Source organism: Trichogramma pretiosum, unplaced genomic scaffold, assembly GCF_000599845.2.
Source record: "Trichogramma pretiosum strain Unisexual culture from Peru unplaced genomic scaffold, Tpre_2.0 scaffold35, whole genome shotgun sequence".
NCBI lineage: Eukaryota > Metazoa > Arthropoda > Insecta > Hymenoptera > Trichogrammatidae > Trichogramma > Trichogramma pretiosum.
In genome coordinates this window covers 1,141,577-1,169,274 of record NW_019640943.1, presented here as the reverse complement: position 1 = coordinate 1,169,274, position 27,698 = coordinate 1,141,577, and the positions used below count along the sequence as shown (strand labels likewise).

Sequence of the window (27,698 nt, the reverse complement as noted above, 5' to 3'; positions counted from 1 at the left end):
CCGAAAAAGTAACCGCGCGGCGGCGACGGTGGCTTTTATATACCTATAATAGCCTAATACACCTGCAGTAGTATAACGCGCCAATCTGGGCCATGTGTATAAGAGTTCGTGTGTGTGTGTGTGTGTGTGTGTGTGTGTGTGTGTGTGTGTGCGAACTGTGTGCAGCGCCTTTAATGCAGACCTCGTTTATACATTACGGCTATATGCCAGTGTAACTGTACTATACCCTACTGGCCGGGTCAACGGCTCGTGTGCAGTGCCACAAGCTCCCACACACACACACACACACACACATGCGAGAAAAAGTCTTATAAGTTCTCAGCTATGTGTGTGTGTGTGTGTAGGTCTCCGCTGCTGTGATGTATTTCCAACTGTAGGTGCAACTTGACTGTGTATGTGTGTGTGGCTGAGCAAATCCACCATTCTCCCCGCGAGCGACCACACACGTTCACACCGATAACGAGAGTATTTATAAGCGGGCGGCTGAGAATCGATGAAGTGGCGCTGCTTTTTTTTTTTTTTGCTCTGCTCCCTTTTTTTTCACTCCCCCGTCGCTGCCGATGCCACTGCTATATGCTACCTACGTTGTTTCTTTTTTTCTTTTTTTTCACCCATAATATTTGTGCCAAGGTTACTTATCGCGTGTCGTACGTATACGCGTTGATCGCTGCAGCAGTAACAGCAACAGCAGCAGCAGCAGAGAAAGAGAGTAACCGCACGTGCATTTTTTATGTAAATAATAAAAACGGTATAATTGCGTTACATATATATCGTTATCGTTTGTTATTTCGACTCTTTTTTCTGCTCTTTGTAATTACTGCGCTGCCATGTGGGACGCGTGTGTGTAATTACCGCCAGCCGAGCGTTCGAAATAATATCGAGTTTTCGAATTGAAAAGAAGAGGCGCAACGAGAGTCGCGCGCGCGCGTAATAATGGAAAAGGCACAAGTGGAATTAGAAATTTAATATATTTATCATAATATCGATCGATCGAACTCGCAGTAGTAGCTCGCGACTTGAATACGTAAAATTGCATTCGTATATATGCACGTGCGGTATGTAGATTAAATAATAAATATATTTACGCGTGTGCGGGGCGCGTGTGTGAGTCTAGCGCATGAATCATTGAAATTATAATAATATTATTATATCTGTGAGAATGTGTGTGTGTGTGTTTTTTTTTTTTTTTTTTTTTTTTTTTTTTTTTTTTTTTTTTTTTTTTTTTTTTTTTTTTTTTTTTTTTTTTTTTTTTTTTTTTTTTTTTTTTTTTTTTTTTTTTTTTTTTTTTTTTTTTTTTTTTTTTTTTTTTTTTTTTTTTTTTTTTTTTTTTTTTTTTTTTTTTTTTTTTTTTTTTTTTTTTTTTTTTTTTTTTTTTTTTTTTTTTTTTTTTTTTTTTTTTTTTTTTTTTTTTTTTTTTTTTTTTTTTTTTTTTTTTTTTTTTTTTTTTTTTTTTTTTTTTTTTTTTTTTTTTTTTTTTTTTTTTTTTTTTTTTTTTTTTTTTTTTTTTTTTTTTTTTTTTTTTTTTTTTTTTTTTTTTTTTTTTTTTTTTTTTTTTTTTTTTTTTTTTTTTTTTTTTTTTTTTTTTTTTTTTTTTTTTTTTTTTTTTTTTTTTTTTTTTTTTTTTTTTTTTTTTTTTTTTTTTTTTTTTTTTTTTTTTTTTTTTTTTTTTTTTTTTTTTTTTTTTTTTTTTTTTTTTTTTTTTTTTTTTTTTTTTTTTTTTTTTTTTTTTTNGTGTGTGGTTCTCGCTTCCGACTTCATCATGGGAGTGGTGTGCTCCATCTATTGCCAGCCTTGTGAGTCCTCGCCTCGGGCTCCTACTTATGGTTTTCCTATCGCTTCCAGCTCGCACAGTGATCGGGGTTTTTTACCGCTTCGGAGGCTGATGACATAGCCCGGGTCTTCTTTTTGAGTGGTACCCGCTCCACCTCAGGCACAGGCTCGACCACACCAGGCGAAAAAACGAATCTCGAAAATTCGTCCGGTGGGGATCGAACCCACGCCCTACGGCGTACCTTGTATCAGCAGGCAAGAACTATACCCACTGAGCCAAGGAGGCCGTGTGTGTGTGTGTGTGTGTGTGTGTGTGTGTGTGTGTGTGTTTGTAGCACGTACGATCCTCGAATATATACAGGCGATACAAAATTCACGAAACGTTATGTATCGGCAACTTGTCAAACGCAGCACGCCAGTCGCGCCGCCCCGCCGACGTCTTTACGTGTGTGCCACATTTTTTTTTTACTTTTTTGTTACTTTTCTATTCCTCGACGCATATATATAGGCAGAGAAACATCCGATAATCATTCTTTCTCTGCACGCAGGCCTATCTCTCATGAATACAGCAGGGTTGGGAGGTAAAAGATTTTCGCAGAATGACAGCAGAAAGAAAGAAAAAAGAAAAAAATGCAGGAAGCGAAATGTAGAGCTCGCGCCGATTTATTCTTTTGTGTGCGGTCGTCGCTCGCGAATCGACAGGATCGCTCGGCTTGTAATATTTATAGGACGTCATCCCCCCGCATCGCGTATAATGAAAGCTCGTGGCAACACCGGCGGTAGAGAGAGAGAGAGAGAGAGAGAAAAAAAAGAAAGAGAGAAAAAGAAATGAAACTAGGCCATATAATTACCTTTTGGCGTATACATATAAGCGGTTAATTAGCCGAGAGCCAACGACTTTTCCGCGTATTATATACTATAATATATAATGAAGAGTACGTCGGTTTTGATTTTGCATGTGGCACACGCCATCGATTAATTCCATCATGGCGTCATCGCGTCGGATATACCGCGTGGAAATATCATTACCGAATTATCGCCTCGCGAAGTGTCAATATTATATACGCGCGTATACGTGTAAATGCGGGCAGATATTCCAAAAATTAAATTGAACATGAATATAGTGTATATTCTAAATGAGAGAGTTACAAAGATTAGAGCCCTTTAATTTCATTCCTAATGAATCTACACCCGCGTAAAAAAATTTTTCTTCCGCAAAAGTTCTTCTAACTTCGACGAATTTACCAAATTTGTTTTAACTTTGTACAAACATTGACCCGCGCGACTCGTCAAACTTACTACTTACTTGGCTATTAGTCGATTAACATTCATAAACTCGTAAGTGGTAAAATTTCGCTTGATTCAATTAATTAATTGATTTTGAAACAAAAGGCGTGAGTTATTCATTACTTTCCCCAAGTGCAATTAACCAAAACTTTTAGATCCGAAATTTATATCAAGTTTTGTCATAAACTTGTACCAAAAGCGCAAGTTCGGCGAGTTGCACAGGCCCTAAAAGTTCGTTGGAAATTAAACAAAAGTTTTTTTGCATGAAAGTTTCGCCAAATCAGCGCGAAACCAGAACTTTTTCACGCGGGCGCAGAGTACAACGAGTGACAAAATTACGTATCTCGATGTTATTATTTTTCGAAGCTACTGCATCTATATATATATCGATTTCAAAGACGCTCCGCAGAGACTTGTATTACCGCGTCGGGGTGAATCGGGCATCATTATACAATCGCTGCACTATGCCTGACTCGCCGTGCGGCGCGCACACAGGTGAATAGCCCGTGTGCAATATTCAGCTCGCTGCCGCCGGCCTCCCGACACACACAAACGACGATGATTCGAGGCGCAAAATATTCTCTCTCTCTCAGCCGCCGGTGGGTGCATTATATACACACGCGAGCAATCGGCTTGACCCATATACATATATATGTGCTATATACCAGCACCGAAGGCGAGGGTGCAGAGGTACATATAATATAATGCATGCAAGGTGTCGCGGCGCGCTTTACATAACGCACACGCGCATTTATATATATTATAATATAAGAGAGCTTATGCGCGTTATCATCGCTATATAGTATACCTGAGCGCGGCGAATTACGAATGGAGCGAAATGCGCGCGGCTCGATCCGCACGTACATCTATGTGTACGATTGCGTAATGCAATGATAATAATCTCCGATGCAGGGAGGACGACTCGAGACGCTGCGTGATATATGTATGAAAGCATACACAAGAAAAGCTCGGAAAAAAGCTCGCTCGACTCGAAGATTATACATATCACGCGCTGTATGTGGTCATCTCGATCTTATTTTCGCCAACGAAAATATCGGCCGTGGAATCGAATCGATAATCGTTTTTCTTTATTTTTTTCATCTTCTAATCACGAGTAAGGAAACACGAATCACTTCGCTCGCTCGATTTGTATATATAAGACACACTAATCGATCGCATTGTGTTTGCCCGACACACGACGTCGTTTTATTGCCTTCCCTTCCTCTTCCGTGTCACAATCCGGCGCGCGGCCCGAAACTATTAGGTACTACTACTACTACTACTTTGTAACAAGCAAAGGATGTTTATGTACATTCTCCTGGCCTGACATCAACTTTGACTTTTCTTTTTATACTCTTCCTCTCTCTCTCTTTCGCTATATATTTTAATACACGCGTTATACGCCTATATGTAGGCGAGAGCTTTCGCAAAGTTTCGCTCGTATATACGCACACACAATGCGCGCGACATCGTCTTTTTTCATTTTATAAGCTAGTCCTTTCACGATGTCGCATACATAGAGACACGACTCTTTTTCCGGCTCATAAAGAGCGACGCGCGTATATAATGTACAGCGCCCGTATAGAACGAGCTGATCTTTCAAATATTCTCTCTCTCTCTCTGTGCCTCGGTGCTTTAGCAGCTCTCTTTTGACCTATTACCCCCCAGTCGAGCTCTCTCTCTCTCTCTCTTTTGCGTGTATGCAACTCGCCGCCGTTCGCGCCTTTCTTTTCGCGCGCGCGAAGGGCCACGTAAAGCTTTTTTTTCGCTCTGCCTCCTCTCGAAAGATCAACATCGGTCTGTCTCTCTCGAGCTCTGGGAAGAAAAAGAAGAAGACGAAGAAGAAGAAGAAGCGGCGCGCATTAGCAATCGCACCCGAGCGAGCGAGCTTGCAAAATGCAAACTCGTACATATAAGAGAGAGAGAGAGAGAGAGAGAGTTGGAAAGGGGGTCGTATAAGCTACTAACTCCGTCGCAAGCTCGACGGAGAGCGGCGGCTCGAAGGCAAAAGTTTCTCTTTTCTCTCGATGTGGGTGCACGAGCGATAACACGCCCGCGAGCGCACGTACGTAAACGCGCATAATGTGCCGCGCGTAAGAGGGCGAGACGGTAGGAGGGAGGGAGTAGTGTGCCAATCGTTGACTCCAATTTGTACAAGCCGCGTGTATATACATAAATCACGGTGTACGCTACACGAGAGACTTTTTACTTTGCAGAATACAATGCAATGCAATATACAGGCTTGGCTCGGGTAAAAGGTTTGCGAAGGAATAAAAAAAAAAAAAAAAGAAAAAGAAGCTCTCGGTCAAGCGGGTGCTGCACTTTACACGGGAGAAAGAACGAACGAGAGAGAGAGAGAGAGCTGGCACAAAGGATTTTTTATTTTGTTAATTACTTTGCGCCCGTTTACAGTACGCAAGGCACGTGTAGAGAGAGAGAGAGTACAAAAGAAGCAATCGGTCCGCAGGATCGCTCGATACAAAAAGTAGAGAGGAAAGTGTGAGAGAGAGAGGAGGAAGGCGGAAGAAGAAATGAAGTTTCCTGAAATCCGGAAAAGCTTTACGAGCTACAGGGACTAGAGTAGCCTCTTGCTATACGTATAGATATACGCAATGATCTACCAGCAGCAGCAGCAGCGGCAGCGACAGCAGCGGCGCACCATCGACACCTCCTGTTTCTGCCGCAGTAGCTACTACCTACCGTATACCGTACGTACTGTACTAACTCCCTCCCTCCCTTTTGGACTGCAGCCTGCCCCTCCCTCTCCCTCTGCCTTTATAACGACTATACACCTGCGTGCTGCTTGCAAGCTCCGAGCTTGCGATCGTACATATATATAGATTGAAAATAAGGAGCACACGGAGTGGTGTAGAGAGATAGAAATATATGTATATATAGGTGGGTAGAGGTAGGTAGGTAGGTAGGTAGGTAGGTAGGTAGGTAGGTAGGTGCAGCGCGAGGGAGAGAGAGAGAGTGATGCGCGCCTAGCCGCGAGTGTGTGTGTGTGTGTGTGCGTTGCAGTTGGAAGCCAAAGCGGTGTTTCCGAGCTGCTCGTCGGGGTAGTTGCTTGCAGCAGTCCCCAGCTGCTGCTACGGCTACGGCTGCTGCGTAAGAGAGAGAGAGATAGAGCCACGATGCAGCCACGATACTGTGATAAATGAATAAAGTTTAATAAAGTCCCGTGACGTTACATCGTACGTTAATTATATAGAAGTAAGAGATAGTTGACATTGTTTATGGTTGTGCGGTTGAACGATGTGATCGAATAAACGAGACGAAGAAGGAGAAAAAATTGTGAAAGAAAGCAACGAGCGTGTAAAGGAGACCGCTGATCATCCTCTGCCGAAGCTGGGGGCCTGAGGGGAGGTCGGTCATGGAGACCGATGCAGCGCGGAAGCTGTGCGGCCCAAGCTGCTGCTCACTTTCGCCTGACGCTGGTGATGAAGCGCGAGCCCCATGGCGGGCCAATCTACTGCAAAATGGAAACGCCCGGCAAGTACGCCCAGATCAAGACCGTCAAGCTCTCGGCCGGGTGCACCTACAGGTTCGACGTGAGCTTCAGGCCGCCCCAAGTGCTGCAGTGAGTATATACATATGCACATTTGTTTGTCCCGAAGAGAAGCAACGAAAAAAAAAATTTATCAAAAAAATGCACGTATGCGAGCGCGCAGTTGAATGAGCTTACGTATGTACACACAAGCGCGCGCCTTTACGCGGACGATATATATGCGTATAATATTATTATCGTAACGCGTGTTTATAAAATTGGGGACGTAGTCGGTAGTCGTTGTACTACTACTACTCCGACGACGACGACGACGACGATATATACCTGTATTGGCCGCGTGTAAGCACGTGTTCCACTTTACTGCTCGCACACAGGCAGTTATATACAGCAACATTACACACTTCGTTCGTCGCGTGTTTGTAATAATCGTATACTAATGCCGCATACGTATATATAAAGGTTGTGTAACGCGGGCGCGCGATCGGCGCGGGACAACCCCGTTTTTTCTTCTATTTCTGTTTTTTTTTTTTTTTTTGGGACGGTGCGTATCGTAGCTAATAATTATTCTTATGAGCCTCGAAACTTTCTTTTTTCTACTTGACTCTATGCGTTATTCGATTTCATGGAAAAAGAGGGTATATCGATGTAAGTAGTACGAGTCGCTATACAATCAGCCTTCTATACGCTCCCCCCCCTTCAGCGTGTATTGTTTCTGGACACTCTCGTCGCGGTTTCCAATGTCTTTTATGCAAAAAAAAAATATGTATACGCGAGAGAGACGAGAGTATAAAAGAACGAACAAAAAAAGGCATCGCGAAACAAGAGACGATGGTTATAATACAGCTGGCGAGAGAGCGAGAGGAACAATGAGTGGGCTGCTAAGAGAGGTTCTCCATATTAAACGTGAATTATTCATTAGCAAACTTCTCTCTCTCTCTCACTCGTCGACGTGCTTCACGACGGACGAAAAAAAACAGCAGCGGCTCGAAATTATAATACAGCTATGAGAGCAGCGACTCGAGAGTTCGATTCCGACGAACAATCGGTTATTATTAGCCGCAACAACGACACGATCTTTTTGTTGTTGTTGTTGTTGTTGTTGTTGTTGTTGTTTTGTACAGACACGAGTAATACACACACGCACTTGACTTTCTACGATTTCCGAGTCTTTACAAAAAAAGAACGAACCAAAAAAAATCGACCGAATTAATAAAAATACCTCTCTCGCCGCCCGCTTCTTGCCAACTCGACTCGTGATTACACCTGCTCCATTTCAACGAGAATGCCATTTTTTTTTGTCGTAGTCGTCGTCATCGTCGTCGAGACACCATTTGTTCTCTCTCTCTCTCTCTTATCTCCGTTTAATAGTCCTCGGAGGATTTTCCATTCTGTACAAATCCGGCCCATTTCTCACGGTATTATCAAGCGAGTTCGATTTTTCATCTTTCCTCGTCGTCGTCGAGGGAGAGAGAAAGGGAGCAAAAGAAAAAATTTCACGAACAGCATCTCGGGTTTATTTTAGCATCGGTAATTTATATACATATATAGATACACAGCGCACACACATTAAGACGACATTGACCACAGTAGAAAGCAACTTCCCTAAGCTCCGACAACCAATAATACTTTAATTCGATAAAGTTGGAAAATACATTCTCTAAGTCGGGCGTATGTGTTCGTGTGTGTGTAGTGTATATACGTATACAACGTCGAAAGTGATATAATTTTTTTCTCTCTCTCTCTCTCCTCTTTGCCGCGCTGCTTAAACACGCGAATATCGATGTTATACTTCGATGAGAAACTTCAATTTATCGTGGGTATTAGATTAAAAAAAAAAAAAAAACGTCTAAAAAAGTCAATATTATGCGACACTTGAGTGAAGCTCGACTAACACACGCAAGTTGACGTTACACAAAGTATCACCGAGAGAGAGAAAAAAAAGAATCGACCTACATAACGCGATATTTATCCATTTTTAATAAGTTTTATAATCTTGACAAGGTACAACGCCACATGTACACGTACACGGACAGACTTTAGACAAGCAAGCCGGTATATATGCACTTATAACGAGCTTAGAGAGGAATGAAAGATAACGATGTATGAAACCTTTTTACTTCGCGATGCTTATTATTAACTCGAACGGACGCGCGGGCAAGTTTTTTTTTCTTTTTTATACATCTTCGCTACTTTGCATATAATAATAAAAATCGCGTCACAGACAGATGACGATCGGCGGCAAGGACGTGGAGGCGGTGGAGCGCGCCCGGGACCGAAACGCCAGCGCCTACAGCGCCTACCACAGCACCAAGGACAAGGAGCCGAGCAAGCGGGGCGAGCGCGAGGAGCTGCCCATCTACATGTGCGTCCTCGACTCGGGCGAGCTCATCATCCGCCTCCAGATCAAGTATTATCGGGCGGACGACCAGAGCCACTGCGAGTGGGGCTCGCGGCTGCACTGCATCGAGCTCGACTGCTCGAGCGTCGAGGGTAGTCTGGTGATGGTCGACCGCGAGATGTATCAGAAGATCAACTCGACCACCTGACCCCGGCTTTCATCGAGGATCTATCCTATCCTGGTGAATTGACGCTGCTTCGTGCGTTAAGCGCGTGTAACGATGCCCAGGATTTTCGGCAGCCACGAGTGAGGGTAAACAAAAAGAAAAAAAAAAAAAAATAACATTGGAAATATTCGTTTCACTACTTTAATTAACTTCGACAAGATACCTATCTTTATATACACGTTATCGTAATTAATATGGCTAAATTAAAAGAGTAGCGTCGCTTTTTGCCTGCCGTAATGACGCTTTTTTAAGGGATTACAAACGGAAACGGAAGAAGATTTTATAGAAAAAAAAAATTTATTTAGGAGCTATAGGAGGCTGCCTCGGTCTACTTTACCGACTTTAGATAGATCTTTCGATAATTTGTACGTCGCAAAATATTATATACACAGAATACGTCAGCTATTGCGTGTGCTTTTTATTACATTATATATCGTTACAATTGCTTATGTAATTCAATCTCTCTCGCTAAAAAGAGCACATTCGTTTTGCGTGTTTCATCACGGACATGCTTTGATATACAATATAATAATGATACATATCAGCTGATTCGTAACGGCGAAGTTCGAGGGGGAAAAGGGGAGAGGAAGGACGCGCGCTGTTTTACCGACCGCGCAATCAATCATCGTTAATAATGTTTCCTATTATTTAATTATTATGATAATATTTAATGTCTTTATGTATACGGTTACTTCGAGATACCGACACGGAGTTTCACTCGCGATTTTTGAATCATAATAGATCACTGTGCTTAATTCTCGTTCCGTCGGTAAAGTAGCACTTTTATACTCTTCTCGTATCGGTATAGACTTTCTCGCAATAATTAATGACGAAATGACGCTTTTTCGAAATCGAATATTATGTAGATAAATAAACGAGTTGCGCAAGCAAACGAATAGATTAGAAACGCCGTGTAGACAAATAAGATGTAATTGCTTCGTAGGATACAGAACGAATAGTAGTCCATCTCTGGCAGTTTTCAGTTCCAAGTGTGTCTCCGTTTAATAACGAACAAGCAATAAATAACACGTTTCTTCGATTCTCACATGTATGATTTTTTTCTACGAGCACAGTTGAAAGAACGAAAAAAAATATCATTTTCGAATTTCGCGAAGAGTATAACTTAGGACCAAGTTTCGAAGTGAGCCAAACAAACATTGTTGTATTTTTGAAGATAACGCAATAGTCTATACGTTACATACCGAACGTCGAGATTACATATTGTATTGTATAAAATATATATTTCGCAAGGCTGAAAACTGGTACCTAATGGATAATATACATATTTCCCAAAACGCAATTGCATATCACTCTTGATCGTTCATTTGCCCGTCGATATTTGACGAAAAAGGATAAAACAAAAAAAAAGGATGAAAAAAAAAAAACTATTGAAAGTTAACTATTTGATTTTATAATACTCGTTACTTATACTCAATATATATTCTGATAAATTCTCTATTCTTTCTCGAGCTCGTTCGGAGAAAAGTGAAATAGAAAAATATTGCGTCGACGATAAACGAAACCAAAAGAAATTAAAAGAAGAGTCGAGCTGAGAAATGTAATTGTTTATCGTTGTTGACAGTTATTACACCGAAAGATTACAATCTTTTCTGCATGCAATCTCAATAATAATATAAATAATCATAATAATGATAACTATAACTAATACAAGCGACAAGACTGTCATTGCCTTGTTTTTTACTTATTACTATTTTACGATACGTTGAAAACTTCTTTAATCTTTAATAAATGAATATTACGATGACGTGTGAGTCGCGTATTTCGAATACATTTATATTGTATCGGGTGCTACGCCGCAAACACCACCAAGATTCGATTATACGTATTAAACCCACACAGCTCGCTCACACCGATCGACGAGTGTATATTACACTCGAAATATGAGTTATATATACGATATTGTTCTAGTTATAAATGAAAAAAAAAATTAAAATAATAAATGCAATACATCATATCACTCGTTACTTGTTATGTTTCAATTGTCAAAATTTTTGGTGGAAAAACAATGCGTCGCTCGTACTTGTAATTCATTGTGCATATATATATGTAACCGACAAGGGCGGGGGGTGGGTTGGGGGTCAAGCAAAAAGGGGCACGATAATAAATGTAATATTGAAATGCATATCGAAAAAAATTAAAAAATAAAAATAAAAATAAAACGAAACAATACGAAAGAGGACAAAATAACAAAAAAAGTATAAATCGCGAAAGGGTCAACGATAACGAATTCACTTTTCTTTTATTTTTATACATACTTTTTATACGAAGCTAAAATAATTCGTATGCTACATTTTAAATAATAATAATGATAAAAGAAATAAATTATTTATTATATTATCGATTTGTAATAAGAAGTTATATAATGCGCTACAGCACACTTTTACACTCTCAATAATAATTATTACTAATAATTACGAGGAAATAAAATGAAAAAAAAAAGATAAAAATAAAAAATAAAATAAAGAAAACTTGCAATAGTAGATGCGAAAAAACTCTTCTCGAAAAAATAAATAATTAAAAATAAAATACATTGTAAATACTACTGGCGTTTACATTGTAATCTAATATGACATAGATCGTAACAATATAATTAGCAATGTATAATGTAACATAGAGAATGAAAAATCTATTTTGTATTGAAATCCCACCGTTTGAATAAAAACTGTTGGATAAAAAATGTATTAAAGGCGTGTGTCTTGTGTTAAATTTCTTCTTTACCTATTACTGGAAAGATGATAGATTTGAAAAAGAAAAGGTATTCAACTTGATGTATAAGTCTTTTCTTTATTTCTATTTTTTTACACATTTTTTTATGAAATATGACAATCTAATCTTTACGTGGACTACTCTAGTTTTATTTACACATGTATATAAAGATATACAAAAAAAAAAATAAAGGTATTATCAAAATCAATGCTGTACCTGCGCGAGAATCGGTGGATTGTAGTTCAGCAACTTTTCCGCCAAGTCTCGCGTCCTCTCCTGGGCCAGCATCTTCTCGACGCTTCGCCTCCTCGCCAGGGCGACATTATCCTCCTCCCCACCCTCCTCGGCGCGCTTCAGGAACATGGCCGCGTGATGCAGGGCGACGTTGTAGAGCGCCGGCGACTGCTCGGGCCTCACGGTGTCGCGCACCAGCGCCGTGATGTACGAGTCGATCAAGCTGACGTCGCGCTCGACCGGATACAGATACTCGTCGTAGGGCAGCAGCAACTGCTGGGGCGTCAGGCCGATGTAGCGCAGAGCGCCCGCGTGCTCGGACCAGAGCAGCTTGCGATAGTGGGCCAGCTGGCGTTGGGCCAAGAAAACGCAGAGGGCCTGGGCGAAGCACGCCTGGCCGTAGGAATTGGCGATGAAGCCCTCGCAGAGCACCGTGAACAGATCGGCGAACGAGGTCAGGCCGGGCACGTCGCCGGCGAGATCGATCTCCTTGTAGTGCTCTCGCACTGCGAAAGTCAAAGGTTTAATGTTAAAAAATGAGCGAATGAATGAATGAAAAATTCGTCGTACCTAGTTGAGCAATCATGCGCGAGGGTAGCTCGTTCTCGGGCGGTAAAATGAAGGCGGTGTCGCACAGGTAGAGCAGCACCAGCCGGCTAAATCTCAAAGTCGGCGAGAGATCCTGGGTGAGCTCCGGCATCACCGACTCAAGCTTGAGCAGATTCAGTATGTCGACGGTGCTCGAGGGCCGCCAGGCCTTGTCCTCGCGTATCCTCGAGTATGAGTCGATCAGAGGCAGGTAGACCCAGTCCTTGGGCATCGCGGCCTCCGACCAGCTGCCTCTGCGCGCGACGAATTTGTCGTAGAGCTTGCAAGCCAGGCTCGGATTTTCCTGGCTGCTGCTGCTGCTTGTGCTACTTGTTTCCTGTTGCTGCTGTTGCTGCTGTTGGAGATCGAGCCGCTGCAAGCCGTGCTCGAGGAAGCGCAGATCGATGCGCTCGGGCGCCAGACTGAACACGAGGATGTCGCGCACGTTGCTGGCGCAGTCGGCCGGCAGCGCCGACACGAGCTTGATCGCGCAGCGCCAGACGAGCTCGTTGATCTCGTACTTCTCGGCGCACTTGAGCCGAGCCTCGGCCTGGATGATCGTCAGCAGGAACGAGTACTCGACGCGCGTGAACCAGGAGCGCTCGAGCGACCACGTCTTGCTCGTCAGGCGTTTCAGGTAATTCTTGAAGTTCATGTTGTCGAATATCTGCTCGATCTCGGCGGTGCAGTCGTGCTTGAGGAAGAGCTCGAGACAAGTCTTGAGGAAGTATATCTTGGATTTCGGGTTCACGATGGGTTGTAGTTTACCCTCGTAGGTCATGACGCCGAGACTGGGTAGAGACGAAGGATCCCGTTGCGCTGCCGGATCGAGGCCGCTCAGCAGATTCGACGACGTGCTGAAGAACGAGGAATCGGCGCTATGCGTTAAAAAAGACGATTGCGTAAACGTGCGGTCGAGCGATCGTTCTTTACTTACCTCATGTGATGAAAAACGTGATGTTTCTTCATCCAGGAGCGGACCATGAAACCGACGTTGTCCAGAGCTCTCAGACACTCGGCTACAAGCACTGTCTGATTCCACTGCAAAGGAAGAAAAAAAAATCAACGGTCATTATTTCTTTCTGTCTTTTTTCAAACATTCAAGTTAGGTACCAACACCATTCTTGTGGAATAATAATGGCTAATTAAATTTTTATTTGGAAAATTAAAAACTAGAAAATACTTGTAAACATCCTAATTTTGAATATTCGACTCGATCAGTTCAGGGGAAAAGTTTAGAAAATCGAACTCACGGTCGCCTCCTTAAGCTTGGCGAGCTGCGTGCTCCACTTGGCCAGCAGCACGACCACGTGCTCCTTGAGGGGCTCGTCGTACCTGGCCAGGGCCACCACGGCCGCGGCGTAGTCGCAGGCGAGCGGCGAGGCCTGCTCCAGGTCCTGATTGCAGGCCAGCAGGCGCAGCTGGCCAATGAGGACGATCCTCGAGCCCACGACGCTGTCGCGCTCGTAGCCGTGATGCAGAAACAGACGCCACAGCCGCAGACTCTCGATGTGCAGCCGGACGATCTGGCGATTCGGATCGCTGTAGACGTAGGCGAGCAGCGAGTGCAGGATGCGCAGATTTTTCAGCCGCTCGAGGGCCGGACGACCGGCGTGGATCACGAGGACGCGGCACAGACGGATCGCGGCGACCAGTGGGCAGCCGAATTCACGGCCGGAGTCTCGATTCATCTCGTGCTGGTTCATCGTCAGGGGTATGCATTTCGTGACTACGACGTCCAAGAGATCGGGCGTGCAGGCGATGTTCAGGGCCGTCTCGTGCGAGTGCCTCGCCATTCTCGTCAGTATTTCCAAGGCGGCGCTCATGCCGGACAGCGGTATTTTCATCTGACTCAGGATGTACCTGAAAATTGAAATAAAAAAATACCATTGATTTCTCGGTCGACTCGTAAAGCCCATGAAAAATCATGCCATACCTTATTCTCAAAAGTATGTCGGAGCGCATCGCGGCTGCCACCGTGTCCAGTTGAGCGAGCTCGTGATCCTTGAGGCTCTCCGTGTCCCGTACGTCGCCCATCGACGGCTTGAGGGTCGGCTCCTCGAAGTCGTCCATCAGTCCGTACATCTTGTCCAGGCAGATCTCGTCGGTCTCGCTGAAGAGGAAGCCGCGCAGGGCGAGCAGCGCCGCCGTGACCACGGGCACCGCCGAGTCGTCGAGCGCGAAGCGCAGCAGCAGCAGCAGGTTGCGCTGGTTCAGCGTGTCGAACAGCGGCGGCTGCAGGGCGCGATCGTACATGCCCGTGTGCGTCTTCTCCAGTATGTTGGCCAGCGTCGTCAGGGCCATGACGCGCTGCTGCTGATTGGCCGAGCGCGTGAGCTGCAGCAGCTCCTGCAGCGCGTAGCCCGGTCGCTCGGGCTCCTCGCCGTGATGATGCAGACCCCGGTCGACCGTCACCGCGTCGTCGTTGAACGGCAGCAGCAGGCCGTTGAAATCGAATCGAGCGTTGTAGGGCTCGTCCGGTGCCGGGGCTTGAGCCTTCTTCTCGGCGAGATCTTCCATCCACTGAACCTTTTCCGGCTCGGGTTCGTCCATGTGCACCCAGCCTTTTTTCTCGGCTGTTTTTACTATTTCAACCACCGGCTTTGGTAATTCTTTCAACCCTTCTTCCAAATCAACTTCCATTTTACCTGAAAGTGTCTCACTGTTTTCAGAGTCCATTGGTAATTCAGCGTTTGAATCACTGACCTTATCTTCGACACTACTACTGCAAGCTTTGGCAGAGTCCAGATCTTTTTTACACATCTCCAGAATAGTATCTTTACATTTATTTTTGGCATTCCTCATAGATTTTATGAAAGCTAATGTTTCTGCGCTGAGAGTAGCTTCGAGATTTTTTTTTTCAGCTAATATTTCTTCGTTGCTCATTTGTTTGAGTTTTTCAAGATTCTCGCTGTGTACATCTTCGGCCAATGCACCAGTGACGACATTACTAGCAGACATTTTACTCAATTCAGTAAGTTTATGATCATCGGTTGCCTAGAATTGTACAAAACCATTAAAAATGACATTTTATTTCATACCATTAATTTCATAAAACTTCTTGTATTCTATTTACCTGCTCTTTTGGCTTATTAGAATTTGAATCAGGAAGAAACGAATTGAAGCTAGCTAAATCGACTTTGCGCTCAACAATGTTACCAAGTATCAGGTGAGTATTTTTTAAATCGTAATACCTATTGACAGGATCGATTCTTTGTGTTGGGGTATCATCCAACTTGTCTGAAAAGGAGAAACATTGTCAAACAATCGTCAATCTCATTTTTGTTCGCATTAAATACATGAATAATCAATTCTCACCCATATCGATGTCATCATTTGTAACGCAGCCAGCACCCTGACTGGTGGATATTCTTTTTTTTTCATTCTCATTCTCTCTCTTTTGGGCGAACTTCGACTGTTTCTTGCTCGTACCTACTACCTTGGCACTGGGAGTAAGCTTCTTGTCGAGAAACTCTTGCTGCATGCGCAACAGGTCTTCCTCGTCGTCCCCGGGCTTGGGCCTTTTGTTCGGCAAATCCGACATGCTGTCGATTCGATCAACAAGTCAAAAACACTTGTATACTACAAATATCTGCGATAAAAACAATGAAAACGTCAGTACGACATAACCAAGACAATTCGACGCTCGACAACGAGTGCAATTCAGCGTCGGCTGAGTCGCGGAATGTCCGGCACAATTAGCCCTGATTATCAAACGTGCCTTTGAGATCGATCAAAGCTGACCAACGGCGCTCATAAAAAATGTTTTCATCGATTTCAAAAACGATAAACCGGTGTTGCTTGCTCGTGGTGAGTGACAACTGACACACGGCACTGAAGATGCAGCCAGCGGCTACCAGACGACAGACGCGCCTCCGCGCACTTGGAGCACGAGGTCGCTGCATTACCATCTGTGGTGGGCGCGATAAATTTGAAATTTTAATGAAAAAATTTTGCGTTGTTTCCAATGGTGACGCATGATTCGTAGTTCCAACACGCAATAAATAATGAAGGCTCAACGACATTTTTAATATCTTAAAATCATCAACTTTTCGCATACATCGTACACTAGGTTTTTTTAATTGAGCAAATAAAGTTATTTGAGACCAATAAAAAAGTTTATCATTCTTTTTATGACTTGGGAAAAATTGTCTCAATTTTATCGCAAACAAGGTACACTAGGTTTTGCTTTTTTTTGGACAAGATGTGATTTATTTTTCGCGAATAAGTTTCCAGTTAAAGATTCGTGGATTTTTAAAATTAAAAAATTGTTTTCAATCATTTTGAGTAAACCTTTCTTTTGCATGAAAACGTGTTTTTATTTAGACCAGATGAGTTATCTTTCTGTGGATTATGCGCCTGAATAAGCGTCAAAAATGTATTATAAATATTGGCATTAATATATAAAAAAATAGGAGAAAGCCCTTATTAATAAAATTATTGGACACATATATTTTATAATTAATCAATTATTAAAGAATATACATGACGTTTGAATTTAATTTATCAATTATAAAATGAAAAATGTTGGATCTAATCATTTTTAAAAATCCACATCTCGGACTCGATAGATGTTTTCATGAAAAATGTCAATTGGCAGGCGTTAAATTTAATTGACCCAGTCAATTGTCAAAAATCTATTTTGAAGCGTTAAACTTACAAGATGTGTATATCGATCATTAGGACGAGGCCTTTCATAACAAAATTTCATACATGACCGTTGTATTTGTATTGACAAACATTGTTATTGGTTCAAGCCTTGTCTGACAAATCAGTGTCTCTTCAACGCTCACCGGTAGTTGAGCCGATAAATCCATACCCCGAGGTAATGAAACAAGTACTCGTTTTTTTTATTAATTAACGCGTAATTTTTCCAATTCGAAAGAGTATTTCGATAATGCGCAAAGCAGAGAAAATTTGAATTCAATACACTCGATTTAAATTGTTTTCGAAACAGGGTCCAAAAACCGTAGAATTTCCGCGCCGAGATCGAGCCACTCCAGCGACATCATGCCCGAGACCATCGACGGTTACGATGAAAAAAGCGTAAGAACCCCCACAACGATATAAATTCAAATCGATTTAAAACTGATTTCTCGTCGCGTATCAGGAGACGAAATCCATCTGTTACTACGGAGCGGATCAGCGGGGCAATTCCCTCTACGTCGAACTCAAACGTTATCCGGCCAACAGATCGGAACTGACGCTGCTCTTGAGCAGCGACGAGGACGTTTACGAGCTAGCCGAACATCCGAACACGGTGATAACCCAGCACAGGGACGAGGAATGGTCCGCCCAGGGACTGACGCTGCGAGTCTTGGAAAAGGACAGGCGAGCCCGGATACGATTCAATGGTCTTTTGAGAAAAGGCACGCGTAACAGCCTCGACGAGGATATCCATGCTCATGGACTCGAGCACGTCCGATTGAATTTCGTGTGAGTTTAACGTTTTTGACAAGAGAAATTGGAAAAAGTCGATACGATCGGTGTTTTTTTCCCCTCCAGATTCGTAGCTTCCTCGAAGCCCCGATGGGCCAACGGTCGCAGATGGCTGGACAACAAGTCGCCGTTGGACAAGGCGCGGATCGATCAGTACGGCTCGATGTCGGGTCTGGTCAGGCTCGGCAACAACGAGAGCCGGGAGATGTTCCTGCGCGGACTGCGTCGATTCTTCGCGGCCAAATCCAGTCGGCCCGCAGCAGCCGTCTCGAGATGGACTCTGATCGGCCTGGACGAGATCGGAAATAGCTTTTGCTGTTACTCCAAGAGCAGCGCTTCGTTGAGAAAGTGAGAATTGCGAATTGGGGAGTGATCATGATCCGAAATTAATTGTTTTTTATTGGCAGAAATAAATTGGGACACGTCAAGGATCCGCTGGAGAACGTCACCTACATCGACTCGAACGAAATGGACATTAACGAATTTAAAAAACAATTGGCTCCCGAGGATAAATTGGAACCTGTTAAATTTAAATTTAAAAGTTTGTTATGGAAAGAATCAAAAGCATAAAATTTCTTCTTATTAATAATACTATTTCTTACAGCTACCATGCTCTACGACAAAATCCAACTGTCGAAAAAGTACGAGGTACAGATCGCGCTGATGCGACCCACGATGAAGAGATTATACGGAGGATTTCCCTGGGCGTATCAGACCACCTACTGGGACTGCAAATTGAACGTGAACGGCGCGATGGGCCACGGATTGGTCCAACTGACCGAACCCTACCTCGGCGAGTGTCCCCTGGCGAGGCTCCCGAGCCCCAACGGCTGGAGTTGGCTGGAGCCCCCCGAGAGGCCGGAGGGCGTCGACGAGAAGTCGTACGACGAGGTCGCGCTGCTCTGGCTGGGCAATCCGCGCTGCAAAGACGAGAAGCTCTGCGGCGGGGACGTCGCCTCGCTCGCCCAGCTCATCCAGTTGCGATCGACAAAGGTGAGCTGTGCTATAATATTATTAGCAATTAGAGATCTCGAGGCGTGCGACGACGAGTACACTTTTTTTTTATCGATTTTTTTTTTGCCGCTCACAAGTTCGAAGTACCCGCGGGTTTTTGCGTGACGACCTACGCCTTCGAGTGCTTCTTGAGGCACAACACACGACTGCTGGCGGCCATCGACGAATTGATCGACGGCTACAAAACGGGGCCCCCGACGATCATCGAACCGTTCAATTACCGCACCAAGTGGCGAGAGAGAAGAGTCGCTGAACCCGACATAACTCAACACTTGAAAAAGTGCGTTCACCCGTAAATCGTTTCGAGAAATCGAGAGCGTCGTTGTAAACGTTTAATCAATTTTTTTTAAACATTCAGAAACTAATTTAAAAGGTCGGACTTTGTGATACGTGTGAAAATTTATAAAAGTTTACGGAGGGTAATAATTCGTTTCGTTTTTTTTTTAAATCAAAAGCAGCTGACATTTTTAGTAAGATGAAAAAATAATATAACTTTTATAAGCTTTTACAGCTTTTTATAAACTCATACTTTTTAAATTAAATTAAAGATTTTATTTTAGTTGGGTTTGAGTTTAAAAAATCAATTTATCGACGTTTGCATACTTTGAAAACTTTTTAAAACTGAATTACAAGGTCGGATTTTGAACACTCAAAAGGAAAATCTTTCATCTTCGGGTCACGAAATGTTCTGAAATTTTTTGTGTGATGGCCTGGTCCCTCGCGATGAATCCAACTAAAATTAGTTTAATCCAATTGGACCCCTTAACAACATTTTTAAGCACGATGAAGTTTTTAATATTATTGAATGTTAATAAATACCATATAATAGTCTATCATGGTATAAGGCTATAAAAGTAAAGTCAAGCTGACTGAAAAGTACTGGTACTTTGACCTTTTCTAGTCTTCAATACTTTTTCAAAAAACAAACACTTTAGCCCCATTGGTTTTCTGTGCAAGTCTTAAAAACGAACCAATTTGAACTAAAATTAACGATCTTCGCTATAAATATTGATGCAAAAGATGGATGAAAAATCGTTGATGCAGTATCATTGATAAGGTAAACAGTGAGTTTAATAATATAAAAATTTTTTTCCATCTTTTGCATCAATATTTATAGTAAAGTATTTGGCTAGAGTGTTTATTTTTTGAACAAGTATTCAAGATTCGAAGAGGTCAAAGTACCAAAACTTTTCAATCAGTTGGATTTGACTGTTTCAACCGGATACCACGATACGATATTATATGGTATTTATTATTAAATAGTATCAAAAACTTCGTCATGCTTAAAAATGTTATTAAAAGGCCTATTGGATCAAACTTATTATAGGGGACTTTATCATTAAGTACTGAAAGATCACACAAAATTTTTCAGGAAATTTACCGGCAGATGAAAGGTTCTTCTTATCGGTTCCCAAATGGGATACTTGGATAAATATTGGAAGTTAATGATAATACGCATTATTTTTTTGTTTCTTTCCTCCCTCGCACATATTCAGAATCGCCGATTTGTTCGAGACGGCCACAATGCCCCCGAACGTGGAGCGTCAGATACGCAAGTCACTGGCCAGATCGCAAGAGATTCCGGACGTGGGATGGGTCCTGCAATTGAGCGCCCATTACAAGGAACCATTGAGGCTGTTCTCGTACGGTAATCACGGGGAGCGGGACATTCGCTCGGCGGACGACGTGATCCGTCAGGTGATCCGTCTCTGGGGCTTGGTGTACGGTCGCGCTCACGTCGAGTATCGGCACAGCGCTGGCCTGCCCCTGAAGAGTCCCATGGCGGTGTCCGTCCGGAAGAGGATCGAGTTCCACGCGATCGGAGCCATGTACACCAGGCATGCCGATAACGGCGACCCGCGCGTAATATCGGTGGAAACGAAAGAATCGCGCCAGTGGTTCGACTTTCGGCGCGGCCTCGACGATTCGCTCTCCCCGTCCAACAGCGGATTGCTGTATACTCCCGAACAGGTGGCCGCCGCGGGCTCAATTACGGCGGAGCAGCAGCAACCCAGTAGAGAGAGGTCGATCGAGCCGGGAGTCGCTCGGAGAATCGCCGAGCTGGGCCTCGAGCTCGACAAGCTGTACGACGAGGCGCGCGACGTCGAGTGGGCCTGGACGCGTCGGCCCCAGGACAAGATCTACGTGCTGCAGTGCCAGCCAGCCGAGTGGCTGGTCGACGACGACTGGACGGACTTCGAGCTGAGCCACGAGCTCGGCTCGGGCGTGCCCGCCGACAAGGACCTGCTGAGCTTCGCCCAGGCCGACGAGATGTTTCCGCGCTGCCTGACGCCGCTCACCTGCACCGCCATAGTCGACAAGCTCGTCCCGTCGACCTTCGTGCTGGACGACGACGACGACGAGGACGACGTCGATAAGGTCGATGACTCACCCGACCGGGTGAAGACCAATCCCCTGTTTATAGCCAATATGAGGGTCGCTTTTAATTATTACGACGTAAGCACATCCGTAAATCCAATTAGTTTGATCCGAGAATCAAACTTGATTTAAATCTTTCATTATTTGAGTTGAATTTCATATATCTCCAGTTATTTAAAAAAATCTGACAAAATTTACGAAGCTACATTTCGACAGTGCAAATCTCCTTGAACTTTTACAGATTTTTTAGAAGCTTCGAGCCTTCAAAAAATATTATTGAAAATTTTGAAAATTTAATTACGGCTTCGATGCAAAACAAAGCCTGAAAAATTTTGGCATCATTGTAAAATGTGTACTTTTTCAATATTTTCAATAACTTTTTTTGAAGGCTAAAACCTCGATTATTTGTATTGTTGAAATGTACCTTGGCATTGGTATCAATAGAAAATTTCAAAAGACGTTTATAGGTGGTTGGGTAATTAAAAGTGATTTGCGGGTCTAAAATTTTGGCTTGGGAACTTTTTTACTGTGTACTGTAACATACCAATTGCGCGTCAAAAATATTCTGAGCCGTACCTGTGAGCAGGTCTTAAAAGGCATAAGGAACCTATTCTCATTCTCAAAAATTGAATCGATACACTTATTATGGAATAGTTCAGTATTCGACCAGGGTAGAGTTTTAGATAACTCAAAAAAAAAAGATTTTATGATTTATAAATGCAGCTATATTTTTTTTCCTGAAAACATAATACCTATTTAAAGAAGAGAAAAAAATGTTCATTGCATTATTGTTTTACTTTAATAAATTCTATGTAATCAAATAATAGCTAACGGCAGTCGGGCATCGGTAGGTTTATATTATGAAATTTGATTCAAACCATGAAATATCGAAATCGAGTTCAGAAATTGTTTTAAATCTTTACAATCCTGTTGAGGGGCTATCGTCCTTCTTTTGCAACCGACTCAAGAAAAACTTCCGAACCTTTTTTATTCTTTCTCCTTTCAAGTTCGTGATGCGCAACTGCGAGCTGACGAACATCAAGGACATGATGCTGAAGGATCTCGGCCTCTGCGGGCGCGTGATCGTCACGAAAGAACTGATCGAGACGGCGATGAAGCGTCGCTACGGCCTCGTCGATCGCAACAGCCTCGTGCGTCACCTGGACCAGACGAAGCTCGAGCGCGGCTGCGAACGCGACGAGCGCGAGATCTGCGCCTTGAAGATCGGACAACTCGAGACGAAATTGGTCGAGACCAGGGTGAAGACGGTGAAATGGGATCGGAAATTCGACGAGCTGGACAAAAACGAGGAAAGACTGAAAAAGATGTCGCGCTATCACGGCTTCTTCTCGCGGGTCTGCAGCCAGAAAGTGATGGGAATCATGCGGCTGCTGTCGTCGTCGAACGTACCGGACGCCGCGTTCACGGCCCAGAACTTCGCGGACGCGTCGCTGCTGCTGGCCAAAGGCAGACGCGTGCCCACCGCCCAGGTGCCACGGGTACTGACCAGGGTGAGCGAGGAGATCTGGAAGAAGATCCGGCTGAAGCAGAGAAGAAAGGAACTCGTGGACGCGAATTTCGGAAGGATGGATGTTTCGAAGGTCGACAGTTGGCTCAAAACCGACGTGAAGGCTCAGAGCGCGTTCAGCCACATAATCAATTTCATGAACAAGGACGGCAATCTCGGCCACAATGAATTCGAATTGGCGGAGGAGCCGTTTATATTGAGGCTCGATCGATTTTACACGCTGCTCCAGGTAAGAATATATTCTACTCGGGATCATAATGATTTATGATACATTTTTTATCGAAATTCACTTTAATTCGAGAATAAATTTGATTTTTGAATTACATTTATTTTGAGAGCTCAATCGGGGGCTCAAATTTTTTTCATTGCTTTATTTACAATATTAGGCTGTAGATAAATTTTTATTTGGACACTCACTTGCTTGAGAGACTAGAACTAATTTAACTCATCAAATAACTTGAAATATTGAGATAAGTAGCTTAGATGTGTGAAATGCTTAAGTAGAAGATCTTTAGACTTTTATCAGAGTACTTAATTGTTTTTAAGTATCTAACTAGACAAAATACTTTCAAAGGGTTATTATGTATGTTCTTCAAAAAAATGTTTTTACTTTTACAGTCTAATACTGTAAATGCAACATTAAAAGCAACGAAGTCTCTTTTTAGTTTAAGCAAAAAGAGAACCAAAGGTAAAGCAGCTGTAAACATGATTACAGCTGTATGTGATGGAAAATTTCGTTACCAAATTTATTTAATTTGTAATCATTAAAAATATCAGTTTCTCTCTAAATTATGGGATAATTTTACTTTCTTTATTAACTGGAAATTTTAGACAAGTTGCATTGACTTTTTACAGATACTCAACTTTTGAACGAGTAATGGCGTTTTTTGTTCGCAAATATTTGAACTGTTTTATTCGCGCAATTTTTAAAGATCAGACAAAACTCCATTTGATAGTACTTTAATGACAACTTTGAAGTTATTTTTAATTCAATTTATAACAATCGATCGATCGAATGAAAAAATTTGTATTTGTCCCCTCGCAGTACTACCACGTGGTGCTCAAGCAGCCGTCGCGGGACGACATGAAGATGGTGTATTACTGTAATTTTAGAAGCAGGTACAACTGCATACCCGGTCCACCCTCGAAGGAGCTACTGGACAGCATCTCCACGCCGATCGACTCGGAGACGCGCGAGCGAATCCGCGAGCTGCTGCCGCGAGCCCAGCAGGCCGTGGAGCAGCGGGAGTTCGCGAGGCTGCTACTGAGCAAGACGACGCACCGCGCGAGAACGTTTTACCGGTCCAAGGCCATCGAGCTCGTGAACGAGGGCAAACTGCCCGACGAGAATCTGATCAACTACCTGACCAGCTGGGAGGTGCTCGAGCTCCTGGAGGCCACCTGCTGTCCTCGGCTCGTCCGGAAGGCCCACCTGAGACGCGAACTGTGGGCGCGACTGGACGAGGCGAGATATCCGCTGACGAGCTACGGCATGCCGCGGGCCCAGATCTTGGACGACTTCGACGAGGCGGAGGTGCGCAAGGCCGACTACAAGACTCGGGGAGTGCCCATAAACGCCGGGGTAGTGTGCAATCGAGTCTTCGTCGCCGAGAGATTCGAGGACGACCTGCAGCAGCGGGGCCTCAGGCCCTGGGACATACTCGTGGTGGCCTACGTCGACGCCGGCTGGAGCCAGTACTTCCCCATGCTCAGCGGTATCATCGCGGAGCGGGGCAGCCTGTTCAGTCCGGGCGCGGCGATGGCCCGCGACTTCGATGTGTCCTGCATCATGGGCGTGACCGACGCGACCAGAATCTTCAGAACGGGTAAGGGATCATTTTTGCTACCTCGTACACTGAGAAAAAAAATTCATTGATTCAACGAAACGTTTGATTGAATACAATCTATGAAATAATTTCATTGAAATAATCTTTTTTTATTTCATCCAGCAAAATATTTAATTGCTTTCATGAAACTTTGGTAAAAAAAATTAAATATTTTGTTGAATGAATGAATTATTTCATAGATTGTATTCAATTAAACGTTTCATTGAATCAATGAATTTTTTTTCTCACAAGGAAAGCTCTCCAAGTCCGGGTCACCGAATGCCCTGAAAATTTTTTTGTGATCTTCTAGTACATGATGATAATCCCCCATATAGTTAGTTTAATCCAATGGGCCCTTTAACAATACTTTTACGCATGGTCAAGATTTGAATATTATTTAACTATAATAAATACCATATAATAGCCTATCATGGTATCAGGCTTAAAACAGTCAATTCCAACTGACTGAACAGCATTGTTACTTTGTGTTTTTCAAGTTTTTAAACACTTATTCAAAAAATAAACACTGTAACTCAATTGGTATACTATGCAAGTCACAAAGAGCGAACCAATTTGAGTTAAAATTAAAGTACTTTACTATAAGTATTGATGCAAAAGATTGAAATAAAACTTTTATATTATTAAACTCACTGTTCCTTCTTTTTCATCCATTTTTCACACTTCATTGATAATATTTTAAGTTACTGGGGAAAAGAAAAAGAAGCATAACTGATTGTATCATCGCCAAATCACATTATTTATTTATCTTTATCATTGGCGATTTCCACCATCATTGATGAGGTAATCTGGCACTTAAAATTTAATCAATGAAGAGTGATAAAAATCGAAGAAAAAGAAGGAACAGTGAGTTTAATAATATAAAAGTTTTATTTCAATCTTTTGCATCAATACTTATAGTAAAGTACTTTAATTTTAACTCAAATTGGTTCGCTCTTTGATACTTGCATAGTATACCAATTGAGCTACTGTGTTTATTTTTTGAATAACTGTTTAAAAACTTGAAAAACACAAAGTAACAATGCTGTTCAGTCAGTTGGAATTGACTGTTTTAAGCCTGATACCATGATAGGCTATTATATGGTATTTATTATATTTAAATAATATTCAAATCTTGACCATGCGTAAAAGTATTGTTAAAGGGCCCATTGGATCAAACTAACTATAATATGGGGGATCATCATCATGTACTAGGAGATCACAAAAAAATTTTCAGGGCATTAGGTGACCCGGACTTGGAGAGCTCTCCTTGTCAGTGTAGAGGAAGCTTCGTGATAGACTCGTGATAGTTTTTGGACTCCAAAATAAGAAAAAAATGAGTAAACATTGATTCGATTTATTATTTGTTGAAAGCAACTGATGAATAATTGATTAAACCTTATCATAATTCATATAGATTTAGAGTGCTTGTAAAGAACTTTTGAACGGTATTTTTGAAATCCTGATTCGACTTTTATTGAATGAACTATGACAATTTGAAGTTTACTCACTTTTTACTCAGGTGTGGCAAAAGTAATTGCAGGGCAGTGTATGTTGTGACATGTAAGAGTGATGTATGTAATGTAAAATTGAAGATTTATAATTAATTTTTCAATGAAATAAAGGTTTGGTTCGTTTACATTACAGGCCATACATAAAAATAGCATCTTTCATGAAATTTTTAATTTTCCAGGCGATGGAGTGCACATGGACGGATCTACCGGTGAAATAAGAAGAGAATCCGATAGAAAGAATTATACCTTTCCAGACAGCATTGGTCTGATCAAGTGCTTACGATCCGATCGAGTACGTTAACGATTTTTACAACTACGACCTAATTTAATTCCGTCGCGTATGTGATTCGACGCCCGAGACGAAAAACTAGCCAAAAAATGTGCTGGATGCAATAAAGCTGGGATAAGTAAATATTATACCTGTAAAAATATAAAGTAGGCTGTTTTAGAATAAGCTTATCGACGCGCATATGGCAGGACCGTATTCTCTGCGACGTACAACGAGAGATGTGTGATTTTTTGTATGTTCACTTGCGACGAACAGTTGGGATATCCTTGGATTCAATTTCTGGATCAAAGGTACGAAGCTTTACTTATTAATTCGAGATGGAATTATAAATAATTCTTGATTTAGTCAACGATCTGATGGATGTCCTTTTACTCTTCGTCGCAAACTGAAATACGAAGCCCAAACGACATCCGAATATTGTCGTTGCAAAGTGCAATCGAAATAACGACTGCCCAAACTCGCTCGAGACAGCAAGTTCGCGTACACATGAAACAATCTACTTTTCATATAGTTAGAATGAAATAATATCCTAGGCTTTCGACTTTTGAGTTATGACTCAAAGCCGTACTTTTCTCGTCTCGCGTGTCAAATTAATTTGTAAACAAAGATGGTTACATTTTTTAATGTATTTTATAAGTTTTAGTTTTACATATTGATAATAAAGATGTCGAACATTTCGTTCCAAATAAACGATTTTATATGTATTGGACAAAATCATGTATTTATAAATTTGTATAAATATAAAATTATTATATTATGGTATTGGCTCCTTTTTTAATCATTTTAACTATCATACACATGGAGAATTAATATAGTTCAATGTATGCTTTAATGTTTGCTTCGATGCCAACTAATCTTGACTTTTAATTATTCCTAGAACTTAGCTTTTTCTCTGGTGAGTTACGAAAATTTCGGCCCCCGGCCATCTAGCGGTGGCTCGGGTACTATTCGATGTGTATCAATCTTATTTCTAGAGCTCTAAAAAATATTCATTAAGAATTCGAGTACTCGACTTGAACTCGAAAAATCAGGTG

General features: G+C 42.3%; 3 protein-coding genes across 3 annotated transcripts; 2 read left to right on the top strand and 1 right to left on the bottom strand.

The window, feature by feature from the left end:
* Window positions 1-6,109: 6,109 nt before the first annotated feature.
* On the top strand, window positions 6,110-11,860 carry LOC106653434 (CB1 cannabinoid receptor-interacting protein 1-like). The gene is made up of 2 exons (XM_014372874.2): window positions 6,110-6,637; window positions 8,787-11,860. Exons 1-2 carry the CDS (start codon window positions 6,441-6,443, stop codon window positions 9,109-9,111), a joined length of 522 nt encoding a protein of 173 aa, XP_014228360.1. The 5' UTR covers window positions 6,110-6,440; the 3' UTR covers window positions 9,112-11,860.
* Window position 11,861: 1 nt separating this feature from the next.
* Window positions 11,862-16,495, bottom strand: LOC106653425 (RNA polymerase II-associated protein 1). The gene is made up of 8 exons (XM_023457951.1): window positions 16,400-16,495; window positions 15,997-16,270; window positions 15,755-15,918; window positions 14,615-15,675; window positions 13,932-14,541; window positions 13,616-13,719; window positions 12,661-13,535; window positions 11,862-12,596 (listed from the first exon to the last, which is right to left on the bottom strand). Exons 2-8 carry the CDS (start codon window positions 16,220-16,222, stop codon window positions 12,061-12,063), a joined length of 3,576 nt encoding a protein of 1,191 aa, XP_023313719.1. The 5' UTR covers window positions 16,223-16,270; window positions 16,400-16,495; the 3' UTR covers window positions 11,862-12,060.
* A 900-nt stretch (window positions 16,496-17,395) lies between these two features.
* Window positions 17,396-27,426, top strand: LOC106653413. The gene is made up of 11 exons (XM_014372839.2): window positions 17,396-17,503; window positions 17,636-17,724; window positions 17,789-18,114; window positions 18,184-18,465; window positions 18,525-18,658; window positions 18,722-19,110; window positions 19,209-19,411; window positions 20,628-21,588; window positions 22,518-23,267; window positions 24,084-24,864; window positions 26,555-27,426. Exons 2-11 carry the CDS (start codon window positions 17,689-17,691, stop codon window positions 26,674-26,676), a joined length of 3,984 nt encoding a protein of 1,327 aa, XP_014228325.1. The 5' UTR covers window positions 17,396-17,503; window positions 17,636-17,688; the 3' UTR covers window positions 26,677-27,426.
* Window positions 27,427-27,698: the final 272 nt, after the last annotated feature.